Source organism: Mercenaria mercenaria, unplaced genomic scaffold, assembly GCF_021730395.1.
Source record: "Mercenaria mercenaria strain notata unplaced genomic scaffold, MADL_Memer_1 contig_1785, whole genome shotgun sequence".
Classification (NCBI taxonomy): domain Eukaryota; kingdom Metazoa; phylum Mollusca; class Bivalvia; order Venerida; family Veneridae; genus Mercenaria; species Mercenaria mercenaria.
This window is the reverse complement of record NW_026459789.1, coordinates 17,214-31,659: the sequence shown is the minus strand read 5'-3', so window position 1 is coordinate 31,659 and position 14,446 is coordinate 17,214. Positions and strand designations below refer to the sequence as shown.

Sequence of the window (14,446 nt, the reverse complement as noted above, 5' to 3'; positions counted from 1 at the left end):
TAATTGACAAACCTAAGAAAAGCGCCACCACCAAACCTCTCTGTTCGTATTTAACGAAATCAAATATAACTTGTTCCATGCTGACCAACATCACATTACCCCTATCTGGAATTTAAACTATTTGATTCCAAATTGACACAATTCCTTCTGTCCAAGATCAATCCGACTGTTGAATTTCCTCCAAGTATATGTAAAATCCAGGCCTAGCCGTGATCTATGTGTTGGGCGACTGCCAACTGTACCCATTCTTTCTTTTTAACCATAGCCCTAGTCTTTTTATTTTATTTTAACTTCGCACTTCCTAAGGTCTTTATCACTTTTATCAACTGTTTACATGACCTCCACCTGCGCTGTATAATTGTGACTGATTGTACAGGGTATTATATTTTTCTTACACGTTATTTATTTTGTAGTGTTTAACGTCGCACAAACACAATTATAGGTCATATGGCGACTTACCAGCTTTGATGGTGGAGGAAGATGCCCATCCGTGCATTATTTCATCACGATCGGGCACCTGGGTAGAACCATCGACCTTCCGTAAGCCAGCTGGGTGTAATTATCGATTGTGTGCATTCATCAATTGTTCCAATACTCTTAATTATTGCTTTCCTATGATTCAATCGAATGTGTATGTTATAGTTGCAGAATCGTATGTCGTGAAAAACACATCATATGAACCCCAGACTTGAGCTGTTATTACTCAATCTACCGGCCGGCTAGGTTAGCGACACCAGCAGCTAATCATCACTAAAGAGAGAAAGACATGAAGAATGCATACCGTGAACTCAATATTTGCGACTTGAAACCGATCGGTTATAAAGTTTGTTATGTTTACAGATTAGCTAGATTATTATTTGCTATTTAATAATGACATATTAGATACAGATACTATAAATATAAAACTTACGATGCATAGCAACAACAAAATATGCAAAGGAATAACCAAAAAATAAAATAATGTATTTTTTCACCATGGTCCTGCCAACATCAGCACATTGGCTTATTGCACAATTTTATGTTTATTAACTTCCATACATGTTTAAAGCCGCTCTCTTTTAGTGTATAGCCTAAAATAAATTAAGCATTTTCTTTATAACAATGAAATAGTATAAATGCATAATTAAACATACATAGTAATAACCTTTTATATAAAAGACTACGCAATATTTTCATTGTGGTTCTACAGCACATTGCCTTAACGTTACTATCAACTCTTATACATGTTTAAAGACATATCACTCTTCATGAGAGTATCAATTATCTTTTATCTTACATAAATTGATGTTTCCAACGATATGACAGGCGTTTTCTTTGCCTCTCATTGATATGAAAGCGGGTACAACATGTTCTATATGTCTTTTGCATGATGTCAGGCATCATTTGGTAGAAGCAACTGATTCGTTTCAAAAGTCGCAATGTTAAAAGTTTTACTTTCTGTGTTAGTTGCTTCATTTCTCAATCGATTAAAACCAATTATGTATCTTTCTCACCTTTTTGATGCTCACTTTCTGATCAAGGTTCTGGGATAAACTATTAGTTGAATCCCCGATGTATCTACATCAATCGTTGGATACACAATGATCTCACCATCATCAGTCTACCTATGTATACCCTAGCACTCTTGTGCTATCTATAGAAGGATGCTGTGATTTATAGAAGTATAAATGTTACTTCTGATTGGTCAAAATCCGTACATTTTACGACCAGTACTTGCTCTAATTAATGGTTGGTTCCTTTTACCAATTGTATATAATATAATTTGTGATTAATCATAAATCGCCCAAATGTTATTATTAACAGCAATACAACTACTAGTATAATTAATTATGGCAATAATTGAATGTTATGTGATACGTCATTAGTCCCCTACCGGTTTCCGTCCGCAAATCTACATCCTGCGATAGCTCAAAAACTCAAGCGAGGCTCTTAAACCTTGGTTATATATATTATGCACGTACATGCTATATGCTTGTAGCTCAAAGATCAAGGTCACTATTGAAGGTCAAGTAAAAATTGTTTCTGCTCCATTCCTTTTAATTGCATTGAAGGATATTTAAGCACTACACACAAACGTTCTCCATGATGAGATAATGTGTCAACACATGATCTATGCTTGTCGGTTAAAGGTCAAGGTCACTGTTCGAGGTCAAGTAAAAATTTGTTTCTGCTCCATTACTTTCAATTGCATTGAAGAGTTTTTCGTACTACACGGAAATGTTGCCAATGGATAGACTATGTGTCGCGCACATGACTCATGGTTGTCGGTCAAAGGTCAATGTCACTATTGGAGGTCAAGACTTCTTTTTTACCGGAAGGGGACTTCCATATTGCCACTGCAATACTCGTTCACTTGTTAATACATCAAATATACAAATTATTCTGATTATTCCATCTCTTCATGGCAAGAAATTGAAATAAATTCCTTGTCACAGATATTTATACAAATATAGTACTTAATATATATTATGTATAAGTATATTGTATCCCGTTCATTAGTACATTTATGTGTTTACTCAACCCATTCATAAAGTCTAAAGTTAACTGTTTGGTTTAATGTTTCATCGCTGTGTGTTTGTTTTGTCTGTCACCCAGTGACTCATAAGCATTTCTGTGTGTATTTGGTGTTCCACAGCTGTGTTCCTTATCATGTCTTTCACCTAATGACTCATAAGCACGCCTTTGTGTATTTGCTGTTCCATAGCCGTGTTCCTTATCGTTTCTTTCACCCAATGTCTCATAAACAATCTTTTGTGGATTTTGTATTCCGATTTCTTCACTGGCTCCTCCTGTGCCATTGCCTTGTATTGTTGTGTAAGCCCCGTCTCCTGCTTCATCAGAAATATGTGTTATGTTATTAGTTTGTTCGGGTACGTATCCAACTTCAGTCAGACGTGTCCCTTGATTCGTTCTCCTGTTAGTAAAGGATATATTTAAAAGTAGGTTTCTCTTGTCTAAAATGATAGTAATAATAAACCAATTGTTTTAGTATCAACCATGACATTAAAATGACGCATGAAATAAATTTAAAAAAACTGTCCTCGTTTTGTGTTATTTAAATATAACGCAATAAGGCATATATTAAAGAATGTAATGTTATTTTAGAAGCAAACTAATTTTAATTATCCTTACGACCGTGAAGGGTATACTTTTATGCAAGTGTTAAGACATTATTTGCAAATGATACGAACCAAAATAATTCTTCTGATGATGATAAGTAGTTGCAAGCAATGAATTATCCTTCATGTGGCTACCGAGACAACAAGATTACAAAATACATGTACTTATAGCACAACTCGACCACAAAACAGTCATTAAAATGTTATTTAATTGGCTGCGCCAAATGAAAACCAACATTGTGGTTTTGCGACCAGCACGGATACAGACCAGCCTGCGCATCCGTGCAGTCTGGTCAGGATACATGCTGTTCGCTTTCAAAGCCTATTGTAATTAGAGAAACCGTTAGTGAACAGCATGGATCCTGACCAGACTGCGCAGATGCGCAGGCTGGTGTGGATCTATGCTGATCGCAAAGCCACTATGTTGGTTTTCTCATGGCGCGGCTCAAATAATGATCGATGATTAAGGAGAGCGGTTGCGTATATTATTTATTTTGTTTTACATGTTTATATTAGAAATGTGATTATTTAAATGTATCTTTACTTGATATTGACGTTATCTGTATATTTCTAGAAAAACGCTAACATACGTATCATTATCTTTTTACAGTTAAAGTATAAAGACATACCGCTTTTTAATCAGCATTACTGCCACAGCCACAAAGATGACTACAATTAAGGTGCTGACTGTAACAGTTATACCTGCAGAATCAAAGCAAATAGATGTGTGCTCTTCCTAATTATTCTGCATTCTTACAAGAAAGTAAATCAAGCTACGGTTGTATCTTAATATCAGTCAGGGACTATTTCACTACAACATTACTCATCACTTGCTCCTTAAGGTACAAGGATCAATTTATTGAAGGGAGGTGGAAGGAAATACAAATGTGTCCCTGGCTGCGTGCATCCGTGAGTACATCCGTCCATCCGTCCACACGCTTGTCTTAAGTTTTACCTAGATTATGAATTCGTCGATCATTGAAAAAAACACCATATGTTTGCCTCATTGAGATGGATTGTCCTTCGAACAAACACCAGATCCCTTTCTGAAAGGTTAACACCATACTTTGGTAAGGTGGTTCGGCATGTGTCATTGCACATCTTATCCAAGCAGTAACTAAAACTCGTAGAGAAATTTATTTTACTTCCTCAGGGGATACAGCTAGTACCAACTTGAAGCAAAATGCAGGCCCTGAAGTCAAGCGGGGTAACGTTTTGTATGATGACGTTCGGTGGTGAGACATTTGGTGGGGCGTCATAACGAAGTTTGACTGGAGGACGTTCGGCGGACCACATTTGAGGAGGTGACGTCATGGCGACATTTGGTTGGGCGTCATAATGATGTTTGGCAGGACGACTTTTGTCGGGGCGCCGAAACGACGATTTTCGTTATGTCGCTGCGTCAGAACGAAATAATGAAATGGCAGAAATCAGCCAGCATATAAAAATAATGGTAGCAGAGAAATTATAAATACAGAAATACGTGGAACAGCATTCCACTTTCCTCATATGTGAAAAACTACTGATCACAGGCATTGATCAATCGCTGTAAACTAAAGCGTTCTTTATGTATTGATCACAGGCATTGATCAATCGCTGTAAACTAAAGCGTTCTTTATGTATTGAGTAGACTGATGCTCTGAATTTCCTTTAGTGATTCTATAAATTTATTTAAATATGTTTTTATTAGTATTGAAAGTACATTACCTAGTGTGTCTGCAACTTCTTCCTCGTCCAATTCCTTATCCCCAGGATTAGTGGACACGTCTGTTGGTGTTGTTGCATTTTCCGTTTCCGGCACTAATGAAGTATGTGGTTCTTCTGTGAATGTATGTAAGTCTACAAAACATATATGTAATAATATGTTATAATTTTCTTCATATTATTTGCTATTAAAGTAGGACATGCATTGTTTTGTCAAGAGAAAGCAGTTAAAAGTATTGCTCTTATTGTTTATTTGTTAAATCAAGATTTTCTCCCTTGAAGAATTAATTGGTGGAATCAAAGAAAAAAGTTTAATGTCTTGGGAACCAAAGATTCAAGTACAGTCTCAGTTTGACTGAGTCTGTTCATAAGTGATGAACAAATAATAGCCCGTCTATCAGTAAAGAAAACCATTTCCTCGCCAAATCACTAGAGCGTTCGTCTGCACGAGGTTTTGGAAAAGTATAACACCAGGATATTATTAAAAATATGAGACCGAAATGTGGTGTTGGAAATAAATCCACGTTGTTCGATGGAAAATCAGCTTAAGTTGTTTACCCGAGTTATTATAATATATCTTATTATCAAGCAAAACCATATGGCATTAACTATTTATGTAAGTTTTAGTATCCAACGTCTTATATGCACGGTCAAATTACTTTCAAGATAATGCGTGTTAGAAAAGAGACAAAGCCAGCCTTCTTGTTCCTAACGTTCAATGTCTGTTAATCAGCTGTCAGTAGTGTCTGATCTATGAAAATGTTTTTTAAAAAGCTCATAAAAAGAGATGTCTACCCCTTGATTTAATACTTATGTCAATGAAACCTACGGTGCCACAGAGGTGGCATAAATGTTTTATACTAATACGTATGCACGACGTAACTAATACGTGCGCACATATTAGTATAAAACGATAGGGCACATATAGTAGGAAGAACACCTGCGTACGTATAACTTTAAAACTACGAGCGCTTGTATTGAACAACTTGTTACATGCGCACAAGTTAGCTAATATGTTTGCACGTATTAGTATAAAAACATTTATGTTACCTCTTTTAATCATACTTCAGTAACAACCTTACTACCAAATGAAATACAAATACTTTAAATTTAAGAAGCGATAAAATGACAGTACAATGTAATGTTTACTTTCTTTTCAATACATATATAAATAACTATTGATACGACAGTCAATTAAAGACGCGCCATAAAATAACTGTACCTTCTGCCATTTCCATCATGGTAATTATACATGTTTTGCATAAAATACTTGAAAAATACAAGTAACTAGTTTACATATTGACAGTGAAATATACTAGTATAAGGCCAAGGCAATAGGTTTAATGTCTAAACATTTTACTAAATCAATGTAGCAGTATGCACAGCATATGATGTAATATGTTGAGTTTAGACCACAATTTGTTTCTACTGTGTATGAAATATTTGTCGATGTTTTAAAAACTATACTTAAAGAGACAGACTGAATAATTATGCAGATCAACTTGTGAAAACATATAAATTCAGCGATAGCCTAAGTTGTCCACCTTTCATCTTCTAGTAAATGATTTTCACGAAGTTTTTGTGGGAGGAAATAGTAGGTCACTAGGTTGTGGTGGGTCTTTAAACACGGGTTGGTCTTTAATTACATACCTGTTAAAAATAATGTCATCTTTTCTCTATTATGCTTGAAACAACTTTGGCCGTGTTTGGTATCAAGTGAAATGTTTTTACGAGTACAATTGACTTGTGTACACAAAATGAATGCATAAAAAGCGTTAGATATATGCTTACCAGATCCTTACACTTTGATATCCAAAATGACTGTAAATGAATTTCCAGGGTGAGGTATATTAAACAGAGTAAACGCGACATTCTGATTGGTTCAAACGATTAATTCACAAAGAATATAGTACTTGCAGGCAACATCCTTATTGGTCAAATGGATCAAACGCCTATAAGTCATAATTTGATTTGACTATAAAAGATAAGGGCGTCCCCAGCAACTGCAATCAACTCGAACTTCATCAACACCACCACCAGCCCCACCACCACCACAACCACTGCGGAGGTGGTGGTTGTGGTGGTAGATATGGTGGTGGTGAAGTTTGAGATATTTTTTGCCACTATTAGATGTTGCTTCAGTTCTTGAAAATTTTATCAAAACTTTATCTAAGTATTGAAAAACTTATGCAAATTTATAAAACTACTGAAAATTAATCTGACGGATTATAGCTGATGAATATAGATACTAAACCATTCACACCAGAAAAGGCAGATTACAATTTTAAAGAATTACTTTCCTAGCAAATTGTTTTCCTCACAAAAGGACACTATTTTTCCTTGCTTTTGTTACATTTGTTTATGCATATATAATGATATATAATTGTTACACTGAGACTGGACTTGATAAAAAAAAAACAGTTACTTACGTTTTCACAAAGAATATGTTTTCTATCATTTGCATGTGTGAACTTCAGAACATATCCAGAAGATCCGTCATAAGTCATATATCCATACATGATTTCAGACGAAATGTTATCCAATTCTAAAACAATAATACATCAAGTTCCCGCTACAATGTATTATTACTATTTCTTTAATCATTTGGCTTTTGACCGTATCAGAAAAAGCATCAAGACAAATAGTACCAGACAAGGTGTTCTGTCCAGTCAAATGGATTAAATCGCTGTTGCATTACGACCTTCACCTTCGTGATATTTCGGACATGATTTATACGCTGTGGTTAAAGATATTGCAAAGACTTTTAAAAATAGTTCGGGTTCCTTTTATTCAAAGGCAACTTAGAAGGGAGTTTTAGATTATTTCACAGAAGTTGAATGGTATCTTAATTAAGTATCAACACTTTTCAGGCCGATTCTTGCTATCTTTCAATAAAGTAAGAATCCATTAAATGAAATGATACCCTCTTGTTACATATACATTTGAAACTTTTATTTTTCTTACCAGCATTTTTGGAAATAACACCGCTGCATACGACCCCGGTCCAAGAGAAAAATCCAGTGTCATTTACATGATTTATGCTTTCCAACGGTGTCGGATATCTGTTATTTTTAAAGCACAATTTAGCTGCCTCGTTCCAAGTCTTGCTTTCATTCAAGATTTCAACTGACTGCTGTGAATCTTCAAGAAAACAATATGTTCATAACACTTTTAAATTCTGTGTGCATATCGAACGAATAAACAACTTTTTTCATATTCATTAAATGAATCTTAGTATGAACTTTAGCTTTATAACACGATCGTCTGAACTCGAATTCGGTATTTTGGACTTCATTTGGTTTAATCAGTTTAATTCAACATTATTAAGAATTTTAAAGCGTTTTGTTAAATTGCGTAAATAATTTATTAGATTTTAATATTGTTATACACCGGTTGATTTCAAGTCTGCAGAAACCAACGCATTTCTTTGACAACACATCGCAATATACTAATAACATTCTTTTCATAAAAATGCACAACAGCATTTCATCCTGTAAATCTAAATGGTTTATGGTTTAATAAATATTTATAGCATAATATTTGTAAATAGACTCCGCAAAATATCGGCTGTATAAATTTGGTACCAAATTATTTGATATTATTATTGTGTTATATCAGCTTTTGACAAATTTCATTTAAAATTTACGTTACAATGACAATAAATCTAGACCAAACCTATGATGCAAAAATAACAAGGGCAATACTTTGTACAAAATGCAAAATGCAAAAAAGTGATTAAACTTTGTGATTTTCCCATAAAGTTCCATTATGAATACATGTGTGAGGTCTAAGCTTTTTTTAATCAATCTAGCAAAAAATCAAGTACACAACTCTGTATTTTGTTTGTTTGAATATCAAAGTATAGTCTGATGTTTCGAAAATCAGGGTTTAATCAAATTCTACATTGTAGAGAAAATGAATAATCGAACGTGCAGAATTATCGTAAATTAATGGAGGATTTATATGAGCTTGTCCTTTGGTATTTACGCCGAGTATTCAAGCAAAAGCAAAAGGTCTACAGCTTCTTGTTAAAGGAGGGCTGAGTAAATGATGGACTATCTCATATAGTTCATTTTAGGTCTTCAAGCATTATATATACCCACCCGCTTAGCTCAGTAGGTAAAGCGTCGGTCTACGGATCGCGGAGTCGTGAGTTCGATCCTCGGGCGGGGCATATGTTCTGCGTGACTATTTGATAAAAGACATTGTGTCTGAAATCATTCGTCCTCCACCTCTGATTCACGTGGGGAAGTTGGCAGTTACTTGCGGAGAACAGGTTTGTACTGGTACAGAATCTAGGAACACTGGTTAGGTTAATTGCCCGCCGTTACATGACTAAAATACTGTTAAAAAACGGCGTTAAACCCAAAACAAACAAAAAACAAATCAAGCATTATATTCTATATTAGGAAATCTCAGTCAAACGAACAAAGATAAAACACATGCAAAACTTGTAACGTCTACCACTACAAAAAAAATACTACATTGGAATGTCAAATTTAAACGTTTGTAGTGTATGGTGGCATATTTCTGCATACGATAACTAGATAAGTTTCGCGAAAATGTATCGAGTTTTCACGAAAAACGCAAAAGTTTTCGCGAAAACATTAAAAGCTTTTCACGAAAAGAACTGCAAATATTAAGTGAAAATATTTGCGTAAGTGCCCACTTCTGCATAAGAAAACCAGATAAGTTTCGCGAAAATGGGCCAAACTTTCATGAAAAACGGTAAAGTTTTCGTGAAAATAAAATGTTTTCGCGAAAATAACAGTTTTCACGAAAACAGTAAAATCTTTCAGATGGCTATAAACAGCACACTGCATTCGGTGTCAGTCTGGCATTTGGATAGGTTGTATCTGCAACGGACTAAGAGATGTGTACTTTCGTTGTTCAAAGCGTTCCGAATGTTTCTATTTTTAGATAAGTAACAAATCTTTCATGAAAAGATTAATTTTTAAGATCTTTTATCTTAACTGCAGAAGTGGGCACTATCGCGAAATTTTCCACTTAACATCTGTATTTATTTTCTCGAAAAGGTTTTATTTTTTCGCAAAATTTTTCCTGTTTTTCGCGAAAACTCGATATATTTTCGCGAAACATTTCTGGTTATCGTATGCAGAAATATGCCACCATAGTAGTGCTAGTCTGTGGTGACAGGTGATGAGCTAAGCAATTATCATTAACAGGTTTAGGTGTAGTAATAAACTATCTACTTAAATTAATAAACCCTTGAGAAATAATAACCTAGAATATAGAAATAAACAGTAACCTGATGTACACGAAGCCAACATTTTACCGTTGCAATCTCTCCAGTTATATTTCTCTCCATCAAAGAAATTTATCTGAAGACATTTGTCATCTCCCCTGTTTGCAACGAGATCCGTATCTGAAGAGATGAAAAACTGATACATAGGCTAGTAGTTCAAATTGTTATATAGGAAACTGAAAGAGGGTAACTCCTATTAAAGTTACACGGTTTTCGAAGATATGATATCTTTTTTAATCAATTGCATTTATATATAGTAGGAATCTGCTATCTGTGCACCTCAGATAGTGTGAAATCCAAATGCAAACTTGTTTAACTCTTACATATAGCATTTTTGAATGTTTTTACAAACTTTCACACAATGCAGCGTAATGAACATGTTTGAGTTATTATTTCTATCATTTCCTCAAAAGATACATTGATTTTCATGATATTGAATGTCATTATTTTAAATTATTTAAGATTGAATATAAAATGACAAGAGATTTTTTTCACGAAAAACGTATATCTCCTACCACTTTCCTTGCGGAAATTACAAAATGCCACAAATTAAGAGCCATATTTTTAAGGAAAATCATATAATATTACAATGACTTTCACAACTAGGCTTGACAGCGGTAACTCCTGTGAAGATTGGTGGAATTCCAACCAGTGGTACAGGAGAAGTAGCACAGAGCAAAGAATTTGAAAAATCAAGGGTCATAACTCCGCTAAAGATCATGTAATCAGAACATAACGATAATATGCACTACTATGCTTCACACTAATCGCTTGTGAGGTTTGGTGAAACTATTTATATGCAGCAAGTAGTGAAACGCTGTTAAATATGACAAATCAAGGGTCATTAATCTGTTGAAAAATCACTGAACCAGAACATGCCAACGATAATGTATAACAAGATTTGATACTCCTGTAAGGTTTGTTTGAAATTCACACAATCACATAAGATAAATTGCTATAACATACTTACTGAAATTTCATGAATTATAGGCCATAACTCTGCTGAAAAAAACATTGAACCGGAATATGCCCATGATTAACACAACTAGGTTTTACATTGATTACTTCTATTTGGTGTAATGCCTCTTGTTTATATCGGAACATTAGCTCGGACAATGTAAAATACGACAAAATACGACAAATAAAGGACCATAACTCAGCTGAAAATCACTGAACCGGAACTTGTGTATATAATGGGCATATTCTGGTTCGGTGTTTTTCAGCAGAGCCATGGCCGTAGAGTCATCAATAGCAACGTCTCTTATATACTTGTGTGAATTTCCAGCAAAACTTACAGGAGTGATCAGTGCCAAGTCTCATTATGCTTTTTATCGGCATGTTCTGTTTCAGTGTTTTTAGTGGAGTTATAGATGTCCATTTATTTGTCAAATTGTATGATATTATGGTAACTTCTCTAACACCGTTTGACAAATTTCCACCAAACCTTACATTACGGCTTACAGAGTAATTGACCCCTATTGTTTGTTTTTTTTTTTTTGTTTTTTTTTTTTTTGTTTTTTTGGAGGGGGGCGATACTCGATCAAAGATGGTCAGAGGGTCCAGAACATGGAAACCGTTTCCTTTTAATAACTTCACCTAGAATGTTGAGGAGGATATGCCAAGTAGATGACTCCTACAGATTTTGGAGTCAATCGGTTGAAGTTCAAAGTCGCAGGGGCAACAACATGGAAAACCGCTTCCGATCTACAACTTTAGAACACCTTGACACAGGAAGCTGAAACTTCGTGGTATGATTGGGCATGCAGAGAAGATAACCAATTTTGACCTTGGGGCCACTCTTCAAAGGTCAGGTCAAGGGGCCGGGAATAGGAAATCGTTTGTTTCATTATTTGAGAACAACTTGAAAAAGAACCTTTTGAAATTTAAATGAGGGTTGATATGCCAAGAAATGATCCTTTAGATTTTAGGTCATTTGGCAAGGTACGGGGGCCAGAACGGAAAATCGTTTCGGTCAATGACTTGAAAACCTGCTTAGCCTTGAAACTTAAAACAATTTTTGGACAAGCAAAGAGATGACCTAATGTATTGGGTCTCCGCGGTCAAAGGTATGTCAAGCTGAAAATGCCTTGAAACATGGAAACAGTTTCCGATCCATAACTTGAAAACTACTTGACCCAGAAGCTAAATACTTCATAGGATGTTTTGGCGTTGCAGTGTAGATGAACCGGGCTGAATTTAGGATTTGTAGGTGAAAGGTCAAGCAAACAGGGCTCCGAGACATGAAACTGTTTCCAATGTATAACTTGTGAACCACTTGACCCAGAACCTTGACACTTCCTAGAATGATTGAACATATTCTCACTCCCATAGACCACAGGAACATGAACATTGAAACCCATTTTAAAGCGGCATCCCTCCAGATTGTTCGCAACAAAAAAAAAAAATTAAAAAAAATTAGTATCTTGAAAAAAGCATATTTTCTTAAGAAGGCTTTAGAATTTAAATTTACTGAACACTTTATGCTACGGCACACAGGGAAAATTTGCTGTTTTTACTACTCTTTACGATAAAAATCAAAAGCGTTTGTCATCTTATTAGGAAAACTTTTCTTTTAAAATTCTATTTTTAAAGTCATTTTCACTCTTCGCTGTAGCGTTTTGGTTACGACAGGGCAAAATGTCTTTTTGCCGCGGCGGTCCGGGTTCGTTTTACCGACGCGGTCATCGTTTTTTTTTTTGATCGGAATTTTTAAAAAAATTTTTTTTAGAAACAAAATTTTCATATTCTAATGTTTAATAGCCCAAACTCAAGACACCGCCTCGGTACCCTAGGGGTAGAGCGTTCGCTTCGAGTGCGGGAGGTCGTGGGTTCGATCCCCCGCGTATCCCAAAAATAAAAATGGTATAGAGCTTCCTCGTTGGGCGCCAGCTTTAAAAGGGGATAGTGCAGGATGGTCACCCGGGTCAGTTAATGTGACTGGGTGGGGTATCATCCCACTGTCTACGGCTTGATTTCCAGTGGGCAGCACATAAAGTTGGGCATTGTGCTCACTGCTAAAAGAAGACACCGTCGTTTTTGACAAAAAAATTTTGAAAAAGACGTTAAACCCAAAACCACTAAACCACTCTTGAAAAAAAGATTTTTTCCCCAAAATCTGGAGGATGCTGCTTAAATATAGGGATCGCTATTGCATTTCATTTGCTTAACTAACACGTGTCACTTTGTTTTTGACCCCTGCCGCTATTGACTTTTACAAGTGACCTGCTTTCGGGGGGAGACCCTGCTTTTCAAAAAAACTTTTATAGATAAGCTTTATAAAGTTATTTTTTAATAACCCAGGGTTTCATGAAAAAAAGTATGATATATAACATAGATTTTCCCTTACAATAAAAAACCCCAAAGTTGGTCGTTTTCATTTATAACAAAGTTATTTTCCCTCCAATTAAATAAAAACGAAGTGATAAGAAACTAAATCAAAAAATTACGATTAAAAACCCTGCGAAAACGAGTAGCCCCTTTTTGATAATCCAGCTTCTCACAAATTCTCTGTTGAAGTCAATAAAGCTCAAACGTTTTCCCATGCGATAAAAATAAAACCACAAACATTGAATTTAAATAAAAACAAGGGTTTCGCTGTGTATACTTTACAACCAAACAAAGAATAACTCCTTTTTTGTTACGAGGAAATCAGAAATAACAATTTGAAGTTTAAAATAAAGCAAAAAGAATGATAATTTTTCCGTTTGTACTTGATTTGTACGTGATATATGGTCCTTCCCGCCCACACAGTTTTGAAAAAATCGTCACAGGGTACATTCCCTCTTGTTTTTTGATTTTACACCGGGTTTAGTCCAAAACAATAACATTTTAAATTTTTATCAAGTTTTTGTTTTTTAAATATAATCACGTGATCAAAAAATTATGTATTTATACAATTTGCCCCGTAAATTCCTTTCGTCGTTATTGGTTCATGTATTTTATGAACCAATTTTGAATAATTGGAGAAATTTTTTTGTGCTGTTTTTACCCACATCTCCAAATTAATTTGAATGAACTTTTCGGAAACCTTCTATTAAAATATAGGGGAAACCCATCTTTAAAAATCTTTTTTCGAAAACAAATTCTTTAACAAAGATGTTTCCCACAATGAAAAAATATTAAATCACTAACAAAAAAAATTTTAAAAGCAAAATGGGAGAAAAATTCCAAAGGGAAGGAAAAACATTCGGAGTATCTTTAAGTTTCTTAATATTCAAAAAAAAAAATCGTTAAAAGGTTTTAAGAAGCAAAGGGTTTTAAAAAACTTGTTACGAAAAATTGAAATCACTTAACTGACAAAAACCGGTAGAAAAGTTAAATTTTGTCCCCCGGGGCGGTATTTTGTAAAATATCTTTA

At 34.8% G+C, this 14,446-nt stretch overlaps 1 protein-coding gene across 1 annotated transcript; it reads right to left on the bottom strand.

Moving 5' to 3' along the window:
- Positions 1-802: 802 nt before the first annotated feature.
- On the bottom strand, positions 803-10,333 carry LOC123560432 (uncharacterized). Its single transcript, XM_053532800.1, has 6 exons — positions 10,093-10,333; positions 7,788-7,964; positions 7,249-7,368; positions 4,827-4,958; positions 3,749-3,821; positions 803-2,914 (listed from the first exon to the last, which is right to left on the bottom strand). Exons 1-6 carry the CDS (start codon positions 10,232-10,234, stop codon positions 2,554-2,556), a joined length of 1,005 nt encoding a protein of 334 aa, XP_053388775.1. The 5' UTR covers positions 10,235-10,333; the 3' UTR covers positions 803-2,553.
- Between the last annotated feature and the right edge of the window lie 4,113 nt (positions 10,334-14,446).

What these genes read in the sequence shown, in the direction of transcription:
- LOC123560432 (XM_053532800.1), bottom strand. Translation starts at nt 10,234, where the DNA reads ATGTATCAGTTTTTCATCTCTTCAGATACGGATCTCGTTGCAAACAGG. An exon ending in GTTGGCTTCGTGTACATCAG is followed by an intron (nt 7,965 to 10,092) that starts GTTACTGTTTAT and finishes GTTTTCTTGAAG; the next exon opens with ATTCACAGCAGTCAGTTGAA. An exon ending in GTAATGCTGATTAAAAAGCG is followed by an intron (nt 2,915 to 3,748) that starts GTATGTCTTTAT and finishes CTTTACTAACAG; the next exon opens with GAGAACGAATCAAGGGACAC.